Below are 18,792 nucleotides of genomic sequence, written 5' to 3' on the forward strand. Positions count from 1 at the left end.
CTCACAATTCAGTCGTAACAACTTCTTGCTCTTTGAACTGCCAGCTTTATAATCTTAGAGCCTGTTCATAATATGTGATATGCCCAAATCAAAATGAATAGTTTAACTCCTTACATCAGCTTGCACTGAAATTTCAAGTTCTAAAACCAAACTTCATTTCATCCAGCTCTGAGTTGCAAGACAGCTGCTCCCCAATCCTTAAGCGTGTACCAGAATCAGCTCGAATCTGAAAGTGTTTACTGACTACAGAGTGTGACTTAAACAAAATGGATGTTCCATCTTTTCTTATGGGTTACACACAAAGAGCACATGCTCTTATATTCTCTCTTTCATTGGAGAGACATTCCACAGAGCTTTAAGATCACTACATTATCTTGCCATAACTCCAATGACAACAATAGAGCTCTAGCAGAAATGAAGCAGGCTATTCCTCCTTGAAGGACACAACAGAAAAGATGAGCACTTTCTGAGATAAGACCTCATGAAATCTGTATTCGTACAGAATGATGAAGCCAAATTTTGGTCCAACGTGTCGGTAAACATTCCTTTTTTTAAAGTCAGTTCATCAAAACATGCACAGAGCCACTTTCTCCGTATCATTCAGCTATACCTGAGAAATTCCAAGCACGTTGCAATGAAAAGAAAAAAAATCCAGATAGATTAATAAAGGAATGGGAGTCTATAGACATGGTGTTGACAGTTTGTTGCGTGTCTTTTGCTTGTTCATTTGCTAGATGTTTCATGTATTTCACATTTTCTTACAGCAATGAGCAGTTTTCCAATTGAACACAGCCACTGTTCTGCATGTTAGTTTATCAGGGAGAGGTGGTTGGAAGACTGCAAAAAACCACCCACACCCCACAACCCTTAACATGCAGTTGCTGAGAAGGTTGTGGTTTTATAGCCATATCAAGATCAAGAGGAACCATATTCTAGTGCTCACCACTTAATTTAATTTGTTCTAAATAAATCCTTATTCCTTCTTGAAGATTAATGAAAAATTGTCAGAAAAAAAGAACATTCCAATAATTTTTACACCATCTTTTTTCATGTTCTTCATTTTTGTCTGGTTGAGTTATTTCAGTAAACGCTACCGAAATATGATTAGATGTTCCTTGGCTATCATTCATCACAGTATGAGATTTATCTGTCTCTTTCATTTTTTTTAACATTCTTAATGGTTCTTTCAATACTCTTGGCTTCCACACTTCATTTCTGGCTGCTGATCACTTGAATAGGTGCCTTTGGTCCAATACCAATTTGGCAATAACTCTTACAGGCATTTTATTTCTATTTTTTAATATATCTCTTGAAAGTTTACAATTTTTTCACGGATGCCAGAATGAGCAGTAAATATATTTCTTCCAATAGCAAGAAAAAATACCACCTGCTTACAAAGAGCCATCTGCTGAGCTCAGAGCAGCAGGGACGGTGACACAAAGATGTTCAGTACATGAAGAAAGCCTGGGAGGCAAATTATATCCCTCTTTAATAATTTGAGCATATTAATAACTAAGATTGACAACTATAAAGAATGCTTAATCTCTAAAACTGGAGCAACAGATGCAGATCGATGTGCTATAAACTAGGTACACTAATGGCTCATGGAAAGAAATAATGGGAAAAATATCATCCTGTCCATTTCTAGTCCCAAACATGACCTAGCAACTCTCCTCCATACCCTTGCAGGAATTATCTTCCTTTGTGCTCTGAGATCCTGACGCTGCTGGGACAGTGGAGCCTATGAAAAAATGCAACCACAAGACAGTAAACTGAAGAAAAGAGACAACTAGATTGTGTCATTCCTCTTCAACACATTGTGATAGCTGCACAAAATGGACAGAGAAATAGTAGAGGTAAAAGTCATACATGATGCCTTCTATACAAAAAGAGGCTTAATGTGATGTATAACTGAGAATGTAGCTAGCAAATATTGCTATCTAGTATTGGAGAATAGTTTCATGAAGGACTGTGGCAAGAAATGGAAGAATAGGAGAACTTTGAGAAAGTCAGCATGAGAAAGGACCAGAGACTTTGCTGAGCACCAGTGACATGAAAGAGCACCGAGATCTCACCTGGCCTGCCTGAGGACTCCTGCAGCGCAGAGTGAGGAGGGTGAAACAACAGCACTGGTAGGGACATTACAGCTGAGAGGTGCCATGGCAGCCTCCCAGCAGGCAGATTGAGTGTGTAAAAGAAAGCTCAGACAATGATTCCTGTCTGGCAAGCCTATGAAAAGGAATAATAGGAAGGGGAGAGGCATTAAGAGTGAAGTAGTAAGAAAAAGGAAAAAAGGCAGAGAGAAACAGCCACAACTGAAGTTTACTATTACTATTGCATTGTTACCTGATTGTGAATGAGGACCTCATTGTACTACATCCTGTACAAATGCAACTCAAAAATAAAATTATTTCGGCCTGAAACCATCAGTATCTCAGAAGAAGCTTGAAATAGCTGTTACAATTCCAGGACTACATGCAAAGTGTCAAAACAGGCAGCAACTGTTCATGCTGCTCAGAGTTTACAGCATATTTCCTTGGCTCAATTAATTATATGCTCTCCCAGTAGCTTTTTGTGTGCAGCTTTTTTGCCTAGATCTTTATGGAATCTGAACAAGTCAAAAAAATGAATAATAGTCTGAGACCTTCAAAAATGCCAGAAGTTCTTGTGAGAATCAGACATCTGCCTTCCTCAGGCAGCTCTGGAGATTCCTGACACATACTTCTGAGGGAAGAACAGATGCATTAAGACATGTTTTTAAAATGTTTTCTTGCTTGGTACAATATTTTCATTTCTCGTTATGTGGAAAGTCAGATTCCCTTCAAAATAGACATATAGACAGTATAGAAAGAGGGGAAAAAATGCATTTCTGTACTTCCAAAAATTATCTGAAATAGAAACTGCACACAGTGGTTTACCAACGACAGTATTTGAGGTCAATGAGCAGGTTCCACACAACTAAAGGGCCAAATTCACACTAGGATTTGATACTGCTCTCCAAAGTTGGACCTGATGTTGTTTCTGGTCCTCACATGGTCCTAAGGGCATCTGTGAAGTGCAGATCACTCAGGACACTCACTTTGGGATTGGAGAAGTGGCTCTTCTGCCTTTCTAATTCTATCAAGTCTATTTCTAGCTCAGTGGATTGCAGGCCATCAGATTTTACCTAGGAGTGTTTCTGACTCATAGAATTTGTTCACAACATTAATAAAGTGTCTTCGAAGTAAATGTCCACACAAAGGCTGATATCAGTCATCATGGTTTCAATGGGAAACATTTTGGGTCTTGTGCCTCCCTTTATTTCTACATTCAAAGTGATATCATGGATACATTTTTGTTTAAAAAGCAGATAAGGAAACGCCAAAGTGTTTGGCCTGTTTCAAAAATAGCTATGCAACTCCAGTTGAACAGCTAGACCCTCAGCTGTGGAACAGGTTGTCCTCAGGCCTGTACCTGTTCCTCTCTCACTGCTGGAGATGCAACTAACTCAGACGAAGACAAAACTTCTTAGAATAGCAACCTCCTAATTTATAGTCTTCAAGAGTCCTCCTTGTGAAAATAATTAGCTTTCAGAATTAGTTTTGGTCCTTAACTGAGCCTCATTGACTTTATCTGCTTCATTTGCAGAATTAAGCATGATGTGCAAAAATAATTCAGTAATACAAACCATTCTTCATGTATCATTTTTCATCAAAGGACACATAATGAATAATAATAACAGACAATTTGTGAAGAAAAAAAAAGACATTCCAATTTAAAAATGGAACAAAACAAAAATTAATTTGGCTTCTCTTAGCATTTTGTCAGAATTAGGACTGTGAAAGAACCATGTGCACCAAGAAACAGAATTATCACTCAGAAGGGCATTTTCCCATAACTTTATTGAATTTTGAAACCTCTGGTGTAAACTGATTTAGACTATTTGAATGTGATTCAACTGTGCCAGTATGTACTGGCTAAGAATCTAGATAATTTTACAGATACTCTGTAAGGATCTCAACTAATGAGTGCTACATTTCTATTCAATTCATTGAGTAAATCAATAAACAACTAAGGAAAGAATTATGCACATTGATTGGTAGGAAGCAGCTTGAACCAGCATTACAAAAGTGAATCAGGAGTCAGAGCAAACACAGATTACTTTAAACTGTGCCACTCGCCCTGCATAACCTTGGTTGCTTCACATGGGACCTCTTAGAGGCTTGCTTGCCTTAGCACTGAAAAGAGCCTTATCACTGACTTATAGGGTCCAGTAGGAATTTCTTGAGATCTTTTAATGAAAGATGCTAAATTCAAGCAGCTGTTAGAACCCAGCGATACTATGAGAGCACAGGGCAGAGGACATTCTTGTGGTTACTCTATGACAAAAACTGACCAGCAGGTATGAAACCAGAGAGAACCTGGACATAAAAGCCAAGATCCACTTTAGCTGAACAAAGGTGATTAGAAGGATTCTTGAGAATCAAGGGCTGCTGTGTACACTGAGCAAAGGATGAGAAGGCGAGAGGGCTGATAGTCACATGGCAGGAGTTAACTCAAAGATATCAAGACAAGTTATGTAGACAGCCTCTTCTACAGCACACAAGTGGCTGATCACAAAAAGCTGTATAAGGAAAAAAGTCCTTGGTACAAGGTTTTCTGGTTCTTATTACTCCATTTTCTCCCCACCTGCCTTTACTACCTAAATACTGGCCCAAACTTCCCTAAGCACCCAGTGGAAGATTTAGTCTGCATACAAAGGTATAGATGTTAAAAAAAAAAAAAATCTCTCCTAGAAAACACTAGATGATTTACCCCTTTTCCTGGAATTTCATTTCCAGGAATGATTGACACCATTTTCTGTAAGATTTGAAGGTGTTCACTGTCACGATATTGTCACTAAAATATTTTAGTGGCAGGAACATCTGAAATACATCAGAGGACAGAAAATTAGTGAAAGTAAAGATGCTAAAACTTAGGAGAGTGGGTGAAAAAAAAAACATATAAAAAGATAGACATTCCATCAGATACAATAATAACACAGAAATAAAACTAAATCTGCTTTAAGGTAAGATTCCTAAGACATATACACATACAGGCTTCCTGAATGTCACTCTCCATAGTGTTAAATTCACTGGAGATATTTCATCTTCTCAGTTCATCACTGTCCATTTGATATTCAGTCAACCATGTCATTTCCCATCTCCTTGGCTGAATATCGCTACTGGCCACAGCTGCAACATGTTGAGCACAGTTGGCTACCAACCAGCTGATGCTGCCATTTGCCAAAGACTCCATCATGCCTGCTACATTGCTCAGAGCTCTCTTCAGAGAAAAGATTAATGGCCTCAGATGTCATTAACTAGTTGTTCCCACATCTATTTTGCATTCTGCTTTTACAGTTATTTTCAAGGCTAGGTAAAAGCATGCAAATGGAGAACTAAAGGAAGTGCACAAAAACACTGAAATCTTTACTTAATATGAAAACATCACTTTAGAATTCTCAAATATCTTCTCCTTACATCTAATTTGACTAACAGGAGACATTTTCTATGTTTGACAAAAAGCCTCCACTAGCAAACAATGTGGAGAGAAGATATTTTGTGAAATGCATAAGTAAAAATAAAACTCTTCAAAAATCTTCCTATAGAATAAAACTGTACACTGAAATAAATTGAATAATCGTATCTGTGTATTTGTATCACTGCCCTCTACTGAATTGTAAGTAGAATATCTTCTTATCACACATTCATTTTGAATTTGACTAGTGCTAAAAATTACTCAAAAATTACCTGAAATGTTACTAATTAGAGGTTTGCCCTTCACTGAAGAGAAAAAAAAAAATCAGTGCTTTTGAAGCAGCAGACCTGAATTCTGTAATCATCACATTCGCCAAGCCTGTCCATAAAGATGGTGTAACAACTGCATGCCAGCCCAAGTGGCCAATGGCAATGGCAATTCTGAGTGGTTGTTTTTGCAAGATTTGGGATATTTTCATGGTGTAGCAAATTAAACAGCAGCATTTTACAACTGCCAATTATTTCTACATTTTTAAGCAGGCTGGTAGTCTGTCCTCAGTTACTGTGAAATGAAGCAGGGGAACCAAGTGACCCAATTAAAAAAAAAAAAAAAAAAAAAAAAAAGTAAAGTCACAACATTCTGGTCATAAATACAAGATGTTTTGAATATGTAAAATGTTTTGGGATTCAGCAGGATGAAAAGGCCTTTTGATCTTTATGAAGCTGTGAAGAATAAGTTTACACTGACTACAGAAATTGAGGTGGATCAAGTAATCTGAGATCCTCAGAAATTCTATATTTATATATTAAGTAGAATTATTCCATGCTGCACATTGAGAAACCTTCCCCAGCCTCATACGTAGCGATTTTTTTCAGCTGTCAAGAGCAGTTACAATTTTTAAAAGGTACCTTAGTCTCCCATGGGAAATATTAGGAATGCCGAGTTCAGATTTCTAAATGTAATCTGCAAACAGATATGACAATATAATTGGCACTGTGTGTACACACACACAAAAAAAAATTATCTGGGGCACCTGGATGAGAGTGGTTCATCAGCTCAAGGAGAAAATGACATCTACCATCTAACAACAGTCTCAAGAAGAGCATGAGACACAAATGCACCATCCTGATGGAAAACTGCAAGGAAATGTGTATTTGTCAAGTAATGCAAGGCCTAGGACAACTTCCACAGTCCCACTACTAGTGTACCAAACAATTCCTGGCTTACTGTTTTTAGACTCATGAAATATGAGTGGCACAGACTAGTATTCTAGACTTTAACAAACGGGAAACTAAGACCTAGATTTTCAAAGAACAGTGGATGTCTAGCTGCCTCTGAAGTCAATGGGATTTATGCACCTAGAAACCACAGAGCAGCTGGACTGAGAGACCCAAAGGTATGCTTAAAAGGCCAAATGAGTATGTACCAGATAAAACCAGACCAGCTTAATCTGCCTCAAGGGCAAATAGCAAGAAAGCAAGCCCTCCAAGGTCATCCAATATGTATCATATTTATTGTGAAATGCAAAAGTCCATGAAAACACGTACACCCTTCAGTGTTACCCATGGCAGAATAATGGTCTAGCTCAGGGGACGAAATACACCTTGGTTAAGCAAGTTGCCCAAAAACCTCACAAATGTTCTGTGATAGATATGGTCTTCAGCAACTTCAGGAGTTTCACATGGGGAGATGTAGTTTGAATTCCTGCTTCAGCTACTGTTTCTGTAACTTTTCTCTTCCTCCCACTCCATCAACTGCCCTTAGCCTTGCTTGTTCTAGCTAACAAAAGTTGGCATGCACCACCCGCATGACTTACGTGGCTTCTCCCTTTCAAACTCAGGTGGGATGAAGAGAACATCAGGACCATAGAGTGTCCCTTGCCTCTGCTCTGGTACCTGGCATGTGAATATGGTGGGTTCAGTGCTGTATCACCATGTCCATGTCACACGACCACAAGTATACATGCCGACTTTAGGAGGGGAATAGAAGGAGGGGATCATAGCACACCACGTTCCCCTGGTAAATCTGTCCCCTCAGTGTGTGTGCTGGGTTTCATGCCCTTCTGTTGTGTTTCACTCAGTTTCATCAGCTTTTGATTTTGAGAATAGGTTATGTTTTCCCTCCCTTGGGAACTGAAACAAGGGCTTTTGCAAAATAGAATCTTTAATTAACTCCTGTCTATCTGATTTAATCTGACTGCAAGTTTCCAGAGACAAACTATTTGTCACTGTGTCTCTGGACAGGCTCACCATGAGTCTCAGGTTTGGAGAGTAGTTTCCATGGGTGATATAACACTGTGAAAAAAGGAACCTATATGATTAAGGACTTCCTTAAGAGACCATTCCTGTGCAGTGTTTGTGCAAACTATTTCCATTTTGTTCCTGTATACTTTGAAGTTTCTCTTCCAAGTTAGAAAAAAATCATCCAGAACTGTAACTCCTTTGGGTATGCACCTGGAAACACACAAACTCACATACGTGCCTTTGAATAGCTTGTTGCTATTGAACTCGTGCTCATGAACACAAAACAGATTTCTGCTCCTGCCAGAAAAGAACACTATACATCATAAAGTACCTAAGAATCAACTTAAGCTGTCATCAGCAAAAACATCTGCTCCCAGGGAGCTGTTGTTGAATGGGCTCCGAAACACTTTGGGAAAGGGATAGTGAAGGACTACAGGTCAAATGGATAACAAAACAGAAATAGTATCGGAATATGCTTCAGAGCTGAGGGCAGACACACCTTTTGGGGCCCTCCTTAGGCAGTTCCCACTGACAACAATGCCATTTTCTACTGGAGTAACTAGGAAGGCGCATGCAGTACCCTCAGACCAGTAAGAAAACTTTCTGATCATCCTGACTGGGAGCAGGGGAGATATGTCTCCACAAGGAACAGTTGGCTGCAAATAGTTTTGCTCTCTTCAAAGGTTACCATTTGCACCCTGAAAGATGCCAGAGAAGTTACTGGAGTCCCACTGAAAATGACATTTCTTCTTGTCCATAAAAAGTGTCATGAGAGCACTGTCAGTGCTTCCTTTCTCCACAGCCAAAGACTCAGTTTTTACGAGAGGCGGGGAGTGGGGGGGGGGGGCGGTGGGGGGGTGGAGAAAGGGGCAAAGAGAGGGAGTAATTGGCAAAATACAATAAGCTGCTGAGTGCTGCAGGGGAGCTGGGTCAGATATAAATTTGAAAGTTTATGGACTGGCTTCCTTGCCAATTTGTGATGGAGGAAAGGAGAAGGGAGAATGAAGGGAAAAAGGGGAGGAAAGGTTTTGCAGAGTAGTAAATTTCCATCTTTTTATTTCTTATATAGTTGAAAATTACAGAGGAAAGTCATTTATTAAAAAAAAAAAAAAGATGATGGCTAAGGATGCTGAGCAAGGGAAAGCTTAAGAATACAGGTGATCTAGTGGTTTGAGGCCCACAGCTAAGTGAACGAGGCTTTAGACCACTGCAAGAGGCATTGCAACAGTCAATAACAGGTCAGGCAGATGAAAGGCTATTAGAAAACAAGAATACAAGAAGGGAAACATACTGTTGATACATGCACTGATGGAAAGACTTCACTCATTCACAATTTGAGGGACAAATCCAAAGAGAAATGCTAAAACCCTTGTGCCATCCAGTGGAGTAGCAAGCATCCAGTAATGCTGAGGATTTAATCATAGCACTGGGGTTGATATTTGTGAGCTGATGGCATCCTCTACCCTAATGCTCATCTAGCCCACACCAACACGGGTTATGTCTGCTTGAGCCATAGACATGCTGTATGGAGAGGCATAGGTACAGTGGTGCTTCACTTAGGACTAGTTATCTTTGTCCCTGGAATCTGAGGTAATAAGTTGAGAGATATTGCAGGATTTTTGCCCAGCACAGTGCTTTATCTTTTAGTCACAATCATGCCAGGTCCATCTGGCTGGCAGCACCCTTTTGGGTCTGCAGGAAGATACAGTCCTCCAGTTATAACCTGCTTCAGCCTTGCACAGAGAAAACAATCCATCGTGGCTGAACCCCACTGCCAGCATCATGAAGAGGGCAGGCAGATAATCCAACTTCATCCCTGTGCCTTAAAGTAATGAAGTTCTGATTCGCCCAGGTATGTCTTCCAGGGCTTTCTAGACTCTTGGCAGTCTCATAAACTTTGCATTATGAGGCTACTTCAGTTCACATTGGCAAGAATCATCCCCTAAATCCTTCCTGCTTTCTTCCTATTTCCATGAAGAACTTCTAAGGGAGAGACATGACATCATACAAATCAATGCCAATGTAACATTACTGAGGGAACTCAAATGAGAGTCCTAAATACAGCTTCAAAGCCTGTTTGCAGTATTTGGGAGAAAAAAAAAAAAAACAACAAAACACCACAACACCAAACCCTCACCCCCCAAAAAAAAACCCCAAAGAGGATGTAGCATGTACCACAGTCGTCATTTAGACCCTAGTGAATCAAATGCACTTGTACCACCATTATTTGTTCTAATCTGTCTTGGAGATCACATATATACACACACACACAAATGCATAAACATACACTTCTCCAAGTAATGGACACAATACCTGCTCTAGGTCTGTTGTTGTTCTTTTATTTTCTCCCGTGGCATCTTGATATGGTAAAATGAAGAGTTCAGCTGATGTGGGCAGACCAGGGAGCACTGCGACCAGAATATGCTTGCTTGAAATACCTGTTGCCTGATACATAGATAATTAATGGACAGATAAACAGAAGGGATAGCACTGAATGCTGACAGCTTCTTTGCTAAGGCATCACAGTACTTATACAAATGATGTACAGTATACCTGGTACAACAGGGAGAATCTTGTTAAAATCCACTGCAGGTAAAAGTCAAGGATTGACAATTTCCTTATCTAAGCTTTTTTACCATGTTCTCCAGTACAATATGCAGGGTCCTAAGGCAACATTGATAATCAGACATTCTAAAAGGAGCTCCTAAACAACAGTTGCATATGGTATGATTTTCTGTGTCTAAATTTAGGTAGTTTAAAGTTATCTGACTATCCCAAGTTAGTCCCTGAGCTTCCTCACTTAGTCAATGGTACGAAGCGCATGTTAAAGGGCAAGGTATGTGGGCAGAATTGCACTCTAGAGGTGTGATTAGCCAAAACATCTTAAAAGCCTCGTGGAGACACAGGGAGAGAGAAGATGATGAATCAAGTTTGAATCCCAAAAGCCAAACAAATTCTCATAGTTCACATCCTGGGTCAGTTCCACAAGTTAATGAGGAGCTTTTTTTTTCCTTCAGGTGTTAAAGATTGTATTAATCTACAAATGTTGGGCTTTTTTTTCTTGTTGGCTGAAAATCTTAAGCAACTAGTTTAAACCTAAATTCCCTTTCAACACAAACCAGCCAAAATTCAGAAAAAAGTACCCCACAGGCATCACTACCAGGGTCATCTCTGGTCATGGGATTCAGCTGCTGTTACCATGACATTACACAATCAGATTGCAGAGTTCCTCTGCAGAAGAGGAGCTAGTTTGGCCTTCAGGAAGTTTTGTGATCCAAAAGAAGTAGAAAGATAGCTTGCTGAATCTTCCTCCATTGCTTCTTTGTGTTGTGGCTTATCCAGCTAAATGCATTTAAATCTTAAGGTTTTTATTTAAATCTTAAGGTTCCAAGTGCTGAATTTAGTAGGTCACTTTTAAAGAGAAAAAGTGCCTTCAGATATAAAGGCAGAGCACAGCAGCTGGATGCAGCACAGAGATCCCCCTGCAGTCAGGACTTGCAACCCTCTAGGACATTAATCAGACCTAAAATTCATGAATTCTTCTCCCTTGTAGTTCAGGACCAAAGACTTGGAGCTCATTGAAGGAAATGATGGATGGAGGACAAGGAGTCATCAAAACATTACAAATCACCATAACCTGAGCTAATTCCGTGGCTATCCCATGCACGACTGCTGACAGTCCAGGAAATACTCTGGAACAATGAACAGGGAACCCTTCCCCTGCACTGCAGGCCAAGGAAAAGCATGTGGTTTTGTTGCTGTTATTTTTTGCTATATATTTTTTGCTAACGTGGATTTAGAAAAAACAATTATAACAATATAAAAGTCTCTTATATTCTTCCCAAGTATTCTGTGAAGCAAGGACTTGCATTATTTGTGCTTGCCTAACAGGTTGTTTTAAGATGTCAAGAAAAAGAAACAGTAGTACCAGTTAGTGGAAATTCTTCATTTCCTGAGGCTGAGAATTTTTTTTTGTTTGTTTGGAGGCTTTTGGCTGATCTACTCAGTTCATTCTTGTCTTCTTCAGGAAAAGTGGGAGACAGGACTTAGAAAATCAATGATGTGAGCAAATAATTATGATCATAATACAAAATAGGATATTTTGTGATAATCTGAAATTATCCTCACTTGAAGAGAAGATCAGACTTCAGTGGAGAACTACAACTTCTTATGCAGAATTTTTATCCAAGTCCATGGTACATTGTAATAAGAATGTAATACATTAATAAAAGTTCATAAAAATTCTACAACACAGCTATAATTTCCTATTGAATTACTTAGTTATTCAACTAATTCTTATACAGTTTACTTAATTGCTGTAGAAATCTATTGGTTTTATCTTTAATTTTTACAGGAACTTCTCACAAAGGCTTGTTTAAGGTGAATCATTTAGCTATATAAAGAGGGATAATTAGCTTTTTTTTCCTACTCAAATAACAAAAAGACTCTTTGTTTTCACTGCTCTGCTTTTGGGATCTAGCCTTGGTACTGTAGTTTTATAATCCGTTTTTTATGGCTTGATTTTGTTTTATTGAGTTGTTTATATTCTGAAAATTCATCCTGATGATAAATGGATCCTTGAATACTTGATACAGACATAAATAAGTCAGAAGAACAAGCTCCAGAAAAATGTTTTGGTTTGGGGTTTTTTTTTTTTTATTTCCTCCTCTCCTCCTGTCTTTTGAGGAAATTGAAGAAAAAAAAAACCTCAGAAACAATCCAGACAAGTTTCTATGCACCTGATTAGCGTCTTTCCAGTCTTTTTGCATAGATGATGCCAAAAATGAACACATAAGAACATAAATGAACATCGCTAATAGTATCTACAAGCCTTGTACCTTTTCAAAATCTGAGTATCTTTATTTAAAAAAAAGCAATAATCCTGTTTCAAACAGTTCCTTTCACTATTTTTCTGCTGAGCTGAGAAACTCCAGCTGTCTATTCTAACTTTTCTTAGCTTCTCCGTTTGAAATCCAAATCTTAAGCCACACAAGAATATTTTTATGACATTCTGTTACACAGTTAATGAAGGAACTTCAGAGCTTCTGCACATTGTTGATGGGAAAAATAGCACCCATTCCTGATCCATGAACCTCATGCTATGTGAAAGACAAAGCACTTGCTGTGGTGCTCTTCTCTGTAGTAAAAATTGTTTTCTTTTGGTGTCCTAAGTTTCCTACAGCATATTTGTAATACCATTAGAATAGCACTACTTTCCACTGCTGTATAAGAATAGCAGTAAAATAAGGAAGAACTGCCATGCAGCAGTAAAGACATCTGTACAGCCATAGACAGGTGTAAGTAATTTGTTTTCTATATGCCCTTTTCTCAGAAATATTTCACATCATGCACTGTCATTAAAAATAATAAACTGAAGGCTGACTCAGAGCACCAGATTGTCACAGGATGGGATAATTTCACCTGTCTAAAATTTAGGATTCTGGCCTCAAATACTAGTCTAGTCTCCTTTCATAGATGGAAGGGAGAAAGTAGAGAACCTTTACTGCGTATAAACCTTTATACTTTCAGGGAACAGTTCATCCAGTCCTACTGTAGGCACAAAGCAGAAATTAGAACCATTTTAACGCAGGTTATGCACACTGCTTACCTCCACCAGAGCTCTCTTGACTACTCTACCGATGTCCCTTCTCCACTCTGGGATATCTGGATTATAGTCATCGAGGTTCGGAGAGAATGATAACCGCAGGGACTGAAATTGCTCTGCAGATATAACGACATGGTGGTGAGTAAAGAGTGTGAAATGCCTTAGTGCCAAACTAGCGGGCAGAACCTAGTGAAACCTGCTGCAGCTCATGTTTTGCTTAATCAATTTGCAAGTGATGCACAGACTGTTGGAGAATCCAGCAGTGTGTCTGAGAGATTCACTGAGAGACTTCAAGAATCTGAGAGATTTACAGCTTGAGTGTCACGGAACTGAAAAGGCTGATCAGTCCTTACTTCAATAGATGAATAGCACAGGAAAAGGAGCTGTGTTGGGCATGTAAATGAAATGCTACCTTCATCTTGACTTCAGAAGCAGGCAAGCCCTGTGAAAGGAGCTGTGATGGTACTCTCATAGACATGCGCCAAACACTTGAAGTCTTAACTGGAAGGAGATGAGAATAAAGGTGGGGAGAAGACTAGCCTTGGAAAACGTACTTAATCTCTGTTGCTGTTAAAAGAGATGCTCACACTGATCACTAAGTTTATGTGCTTAGTATAAACAGCTAAAACTTGGATTCCCAGTGGTTCTCAGACTACGTCTACACTATACGATATTCGTGTGCTCTAATTGCTTCTGAGGCCTAAGTATAACATAAAATCAGTACAGATTTCTGCACAGAACTGCAGCACACAGCATTGACTTATCTTTCAAGCTAAGCAGCTTTTGTATGAGTTAAGAGGCCTCTACTGGCCAAGAAGGGAGAAAACCAGTTTACAAAACAACATTTTGACAAGCATGTAGGGTGACCAAATAAATAGTGATAGAGCAGATGCAGACAGCTCTGGGAAGGAGATGAATGTTCTTGCAAACATCTCAGTCTGGACTAATGTCAGTCAGTAGCCTTCAGAGATGTTATGCTGAACTGATAGCAGTGGAACCACGCTTATAATCTCACTCCTGGAATAAAGACCTCATGTTGCTGCCAGCTAACCTGGCTCTCTAGCTCTTGACTATGGAGAATCCTATGTGAAATGAAATGGGAATTGCTCACCATACACAGCAATAGTCTTTGTGTCCTGAAGAATGGTGTTTCCTGCTGAGACCTGAACGGTGATGGTGTTCATCCCTTCCACAGAAAATGTGAATGTGATGCTCCCTTCCAATGTGATCAGTGGCTGCAAATATATGGGAAAAGGAGAAATACAGTTAATTCGGCAGGAAAGGAAAAGCAAAAATTAGTTTGTCTCTCCAGCCTATTGGGATGGTTTGAGGAGTCAGTTCTAGCTCGGAAACTTAAGACTTAGAAGCGGTCCTGTGACATGGAAGCCAATTTTCTGGAGAGAGCCCAGGGTCTCCATCCAGATGGAAATGTCCTCCTGAAGCTCAAAGTAAGGTTAATAAGTTCGCTTATTAATGAACTCTGGGTGAGATCTTCAAAGCATCCTGTATGAAGTGAAACTCTGTTCCCATTGCAGTCTGTAGTAAAATTCTCACTTGAATGAGAACAGAGTTAGACCACCTCTGATCACTTATGAGCTTAGCACATCAGAAGGAAGGTTAAAAGGTGACAATCACAGCCTGTAAGTACCTCTAGGGGTGGATGATTTCTGATAGTACAGAATTCTTTAATCTGCACACAAAGGCATAACAAGATCCAACAGCTTGAAATCAAAGCTAGATAAATTCAGACTACAAACATGGTGCATGTGTTTAACATTCAGGATAATTAGGTGTGGGGAAATAGTTGGGGAAAGGGTAAGAAAGAGAAGCAGTGAATTCTTTCCATCATCCAACAGAAATTATTAATGCAAAACAATAAGTCCAGTTCTGCCTTAATCACAAAGAGTTAAATAAAGCAGGAAGTACTGATGAAACCCTCTGACCTGCATTATACAGAAGATAACCATGTGTGGTTGAAGGTCTCTCTTGGCTCTACAAAATCCACGAGAATATCCCTCCTCAGAGGCTAATTAGGGTCTGTGGGTACTGCAGCCTCAAAGATATGTAAAATTACAGTTATAATGCCTGTGAGATTTACCAACACTGCAAGCATAGAGGCAACAGAATGTTGTACATTCCGTTCTCATATCTGAGCAGAGCTCAGAGGCAGGGACGTGTGTTGGGAACCAGTTTATCCACCGACAGCACTTGATAATAAGGTCTTCTTGTACATGTGGTTTAGCATAGATGGTGGGGGCTCAGGACTGGGTTTAGCATATTTAAGGGGAGGCACAGAACTGATGGTAGTCTCTTGCCTTGTTAGTCACCAGAGGAATGAGGTTTAAACTCCAGGGCTATGTAAAGTCAATTCCAGATATAAAAACAACTTCAGTTTGAAAGGTTAGTTTCCTAACCATCCCGCCGCAAACCCCAAGCTTGTTGGTGTTGTTGAAGGTGGGGAGAGTGGGAGACACACTAGAAACTCTTTCAGATTTTGGTTCACTATGTCCATCTTGGATGTAAATGCAGTAAGAAAGCTACTGGAAATTTGCTTGAAATGGCAATAAATCCTACAGCTAGGTCACAGCAACAGACAACACAGTTCTTAGATTTTAACGTTGGTACAAAGAACCATTTGTCTCCCGGTCTCTGGTTTATAATTTTCTTGCATGTATGATTATTTAGAAGCAATTCCAGATTCTTTTCTCCCTCTCTCCGCAGTCAGGGCGCTCCTCTGGTATTATTTTAATCTCAATCCATAGGGAATACAAACCTCCGTGTTGTTCCCAAACCACCAGACGTAAGTAAGTGTCCCCACTTGGCTTGGCCACAGTACTGCCGTGGCATTGACCTCCTTGTTCTTTGTGGTGACGAATGGTAGAGATAAGTGAACATGTTCCAAGGGGCCTGCAGAGACAGAAGCAGCAAGTGAGTCTTCCCTTCCTCTGAAATGTCAGCCTGGGGGAGAAGGGAACTGAGAGGATATCCATAGGTTTAGGGGAGAGAAGTCCTCCAAATCACTGTGGGGCATGACAGTTAATGTTTCAGCTTGGTGCCACTTCTAGAGAGGCAAGCTGAAATCTGTTTCTCACAGAACAGCAGCTACCCCTGAAAACCTTGGACTTTTTACTGAACGAACAACATATATTGAGGGACATTATACACAACAATTGAGGCAGAGCCCTGTTACGTGAATGCGGCCTTCACCAGAAAAACATAAGAACGTGAAGACAAATGGCTTCAGCAGACATGAAGCATCTCTGTTGATGCAAACTGCTTTGGTGAACTTCAGCAGTGGTGTATCTATTCATATCAGCTGAAATTCTTTCTGAAGGCAGCTATTCACTAAGTGCCTTCATTTTAATGTTTCCTTATACTTCCTTCTTTTCCTCAATAAACTATCTTATTTCTTTAGGATAAACAGAACATAATTAATTCAACAAGTGATATTATGCCCAGAGTTAAACATTTCCCATTTTCTGGAGACAGATGGGCCTTTGTTGTTACATCTTGTCCTATAGATTATTTTTTAAAATGTGTTCTGACTGTTCACTTAGAGAACAAAGCAATTGTCCTGAGAGTGACAGAGAAAGAAAAAGAAAGAAACCCCAGGTGACATGGGGACGTGGGTTTCTTAAATCAAGGCCACATCTACATGTCTTACATCTGCAAGCTCCCCTGTGATGAGAAGCAAAGATCAGAGCCTGGGAAGACTCATTGTATTGTCCATATGGAGTTGAGATACATTGCTAGAGGATCTTATACATTTGAGGAAAGAATTTTTCAGGACATAACCCATGCCTGTATCACCACTCTGACCTTGCTTTTCACCCTAAAGGAACACCATACATTTTGGAGCAAGCACCCTGTACCCTTGTACAGCACACTTAGGCAAAGACAGACATATATGTAAAACTTCTCCCAAATCAGACTGTATAAACGATGTCAGCATAAACGAGTACCAGTGTTCCTGACTTATTACTGGGTTGTAGACACAGTCGCTGCTTAAACTGATGCAGTCCAATTAAAAGTTATATCCATAAGCAGACTAACCAAGATCTGCTACAGAACAGACCATGGCTCATTGTTCCTTTTATAATCAGCAGTTAATGCTCTTCAAAATTCATAAGAAGCCAGAATTTCACCCTTATGATTTTAATGGCATTCCTCTGCCCAGACACATTTCCATAACTGGGCTGTGCCTGCTGTCAGCAAGACCCTGAGATGTGGAAAACCAGCAGCTTCCCAGGCTAAATATTTTGCAGCTCAGGTTGGGATCCTTGGGGATGTTTGCCAAATGCCCAATATCAGCACAAGCTCTCTAAAGGAATAAATGTCCTAATCCTGGATGCGGTGACAGCAGTAACAATGGAGCCCATGTAAAGTCTAATACACTCCAACATAACTCACAGCTGCTCTGAATACATCTCGAATGATCCTGCACTGCAGAGAGTCCCCAGCAGCTCCTCAGACCTCCACCATATGGTGGGTAGGAAAGAACACAAAAGAATGGCTCAAGCAAACCAACTCTGCCTTAGTATTTCTGTACAAGCAGCTGATGGGTCAAAGTGGCTGAAATGCTGAACTATTATCTGGCCAGCAGATGGGGATAGCTCACTCTGGATAGGTCCTTAGCTTGGTAGGAGACTGCTTTCTCCCAGGTAAGTTTGAAGAGAATTGAAGCAAATTAGTTTCTGAGCTTCATGCAGGGGCATGGAAACTACAGACCTTCCCCTGCCCCAGGAAAAAAAAACGGTGTACAAGTCTCAGAAAACAGAAAAAGGAGAAGCTTCTCAAAGGGTTCACTTGGACAGGTGATGTTATTCTGAAGCATTCAGGCGAATGCATAACTAACTTTCCAGGAGAAAATTTTGACCTGTCAGGACAGTTCAGAGACAGCTTCTTGGCTGGAAAAGCAGTTTATATACCGTTTACTGTCCATCCACCTCAAAATGCTCCTGTCTCACAATAACCTGCATTTCTGGATCCCTGGACCAGCTGTAGTAAAGGCACAGCTACTGTGCACTGGCCCCACGGCTGCAGCAAGACAAGGAGGGCATGGGATGGAGACTTTACTCTGATCTTTGAGATGACAAGCACCATGGCTCAGTGCCTGCAGTTCTCCCTCAGCAAGGCGGTTGGCCACAGGTAGGGAAGGGTGTTGAAAGGCCCAGATCTGGCTGCACACATTCACGTATCAATCCTGTTACAAGGGGTCACCCAGTTGGTAGCCCTTCTTAAAACTCTTGGCATGTTCAGGCTGCGTACTGGATCTCACACATCACTGTGTGTGTCTGTTGTAAGGACAGATATTTTTTCAAAACTCCCCAAAGGTCAACCTCGTATACCCTAAGCAGAATACTCAACAGAGAGCTCAGTGGCAATGCAAGCATTTAAATAGGATTTAGAAGCTTTTGTGGATCTGGGTGTTATGCTCTGGAGGGA

General features: G+C 40.1%; 1 protein-coding gene across 2 annotated transcripts in view; it reads right to left on the reverse strand.

The window, feature by feature from the left end:
• The window catches only part of LOC104475586 (VPS10 domain-containing receptor SorCS1), a 292,980-nt gene that overhangs the window by 9,068 nt on the left and 265,120 nt on the right, over nucleotides 1–18,792 (reverse strand). For both annotated transcript variants that reach the window (XM_086752150.1, XM_086752152.1), the window contains exons 20-23: nucleotides 16,121–16,254; nucleotides 14,459–14,582; nucleotides 13,351–13,463; nucleotides 10,056–10,187 (exon numbers count right to left, since the gene is read on the reverse strand). In XM_086752150.1, the coding sequence (XP_086608276.1) occupies nucleotides 10,056–10,187; nucleotides 13,351–13,463; nucleotides 14,459–14,582; nucleotides 16,121–16,254 (503 nt within the window). The remainder of the gene's footprint in view (nucleotides 1–10,055; nucleotides 10,188–13,350; nucleotides 13,464–14,458; nucleotides 14,583–16,120; nucleotides 16,255–18,792) is intronic.

Source organism: Chlamydotis macqueenii, chromosome 7 (genome assembly GCF_036417535.1).
Source record: "Chlamydotis macqueenii isolate bChlMac1 chromosome 7, bChlMac1.mat, whole genome shotgun sequence".
Classification (NCBI taxonomy): Eukaryota; Metazoa; Chordata; class Aves; order Otidiformes; family Otididae; genus Chlamydotis; species Chlamydotis macqueenii.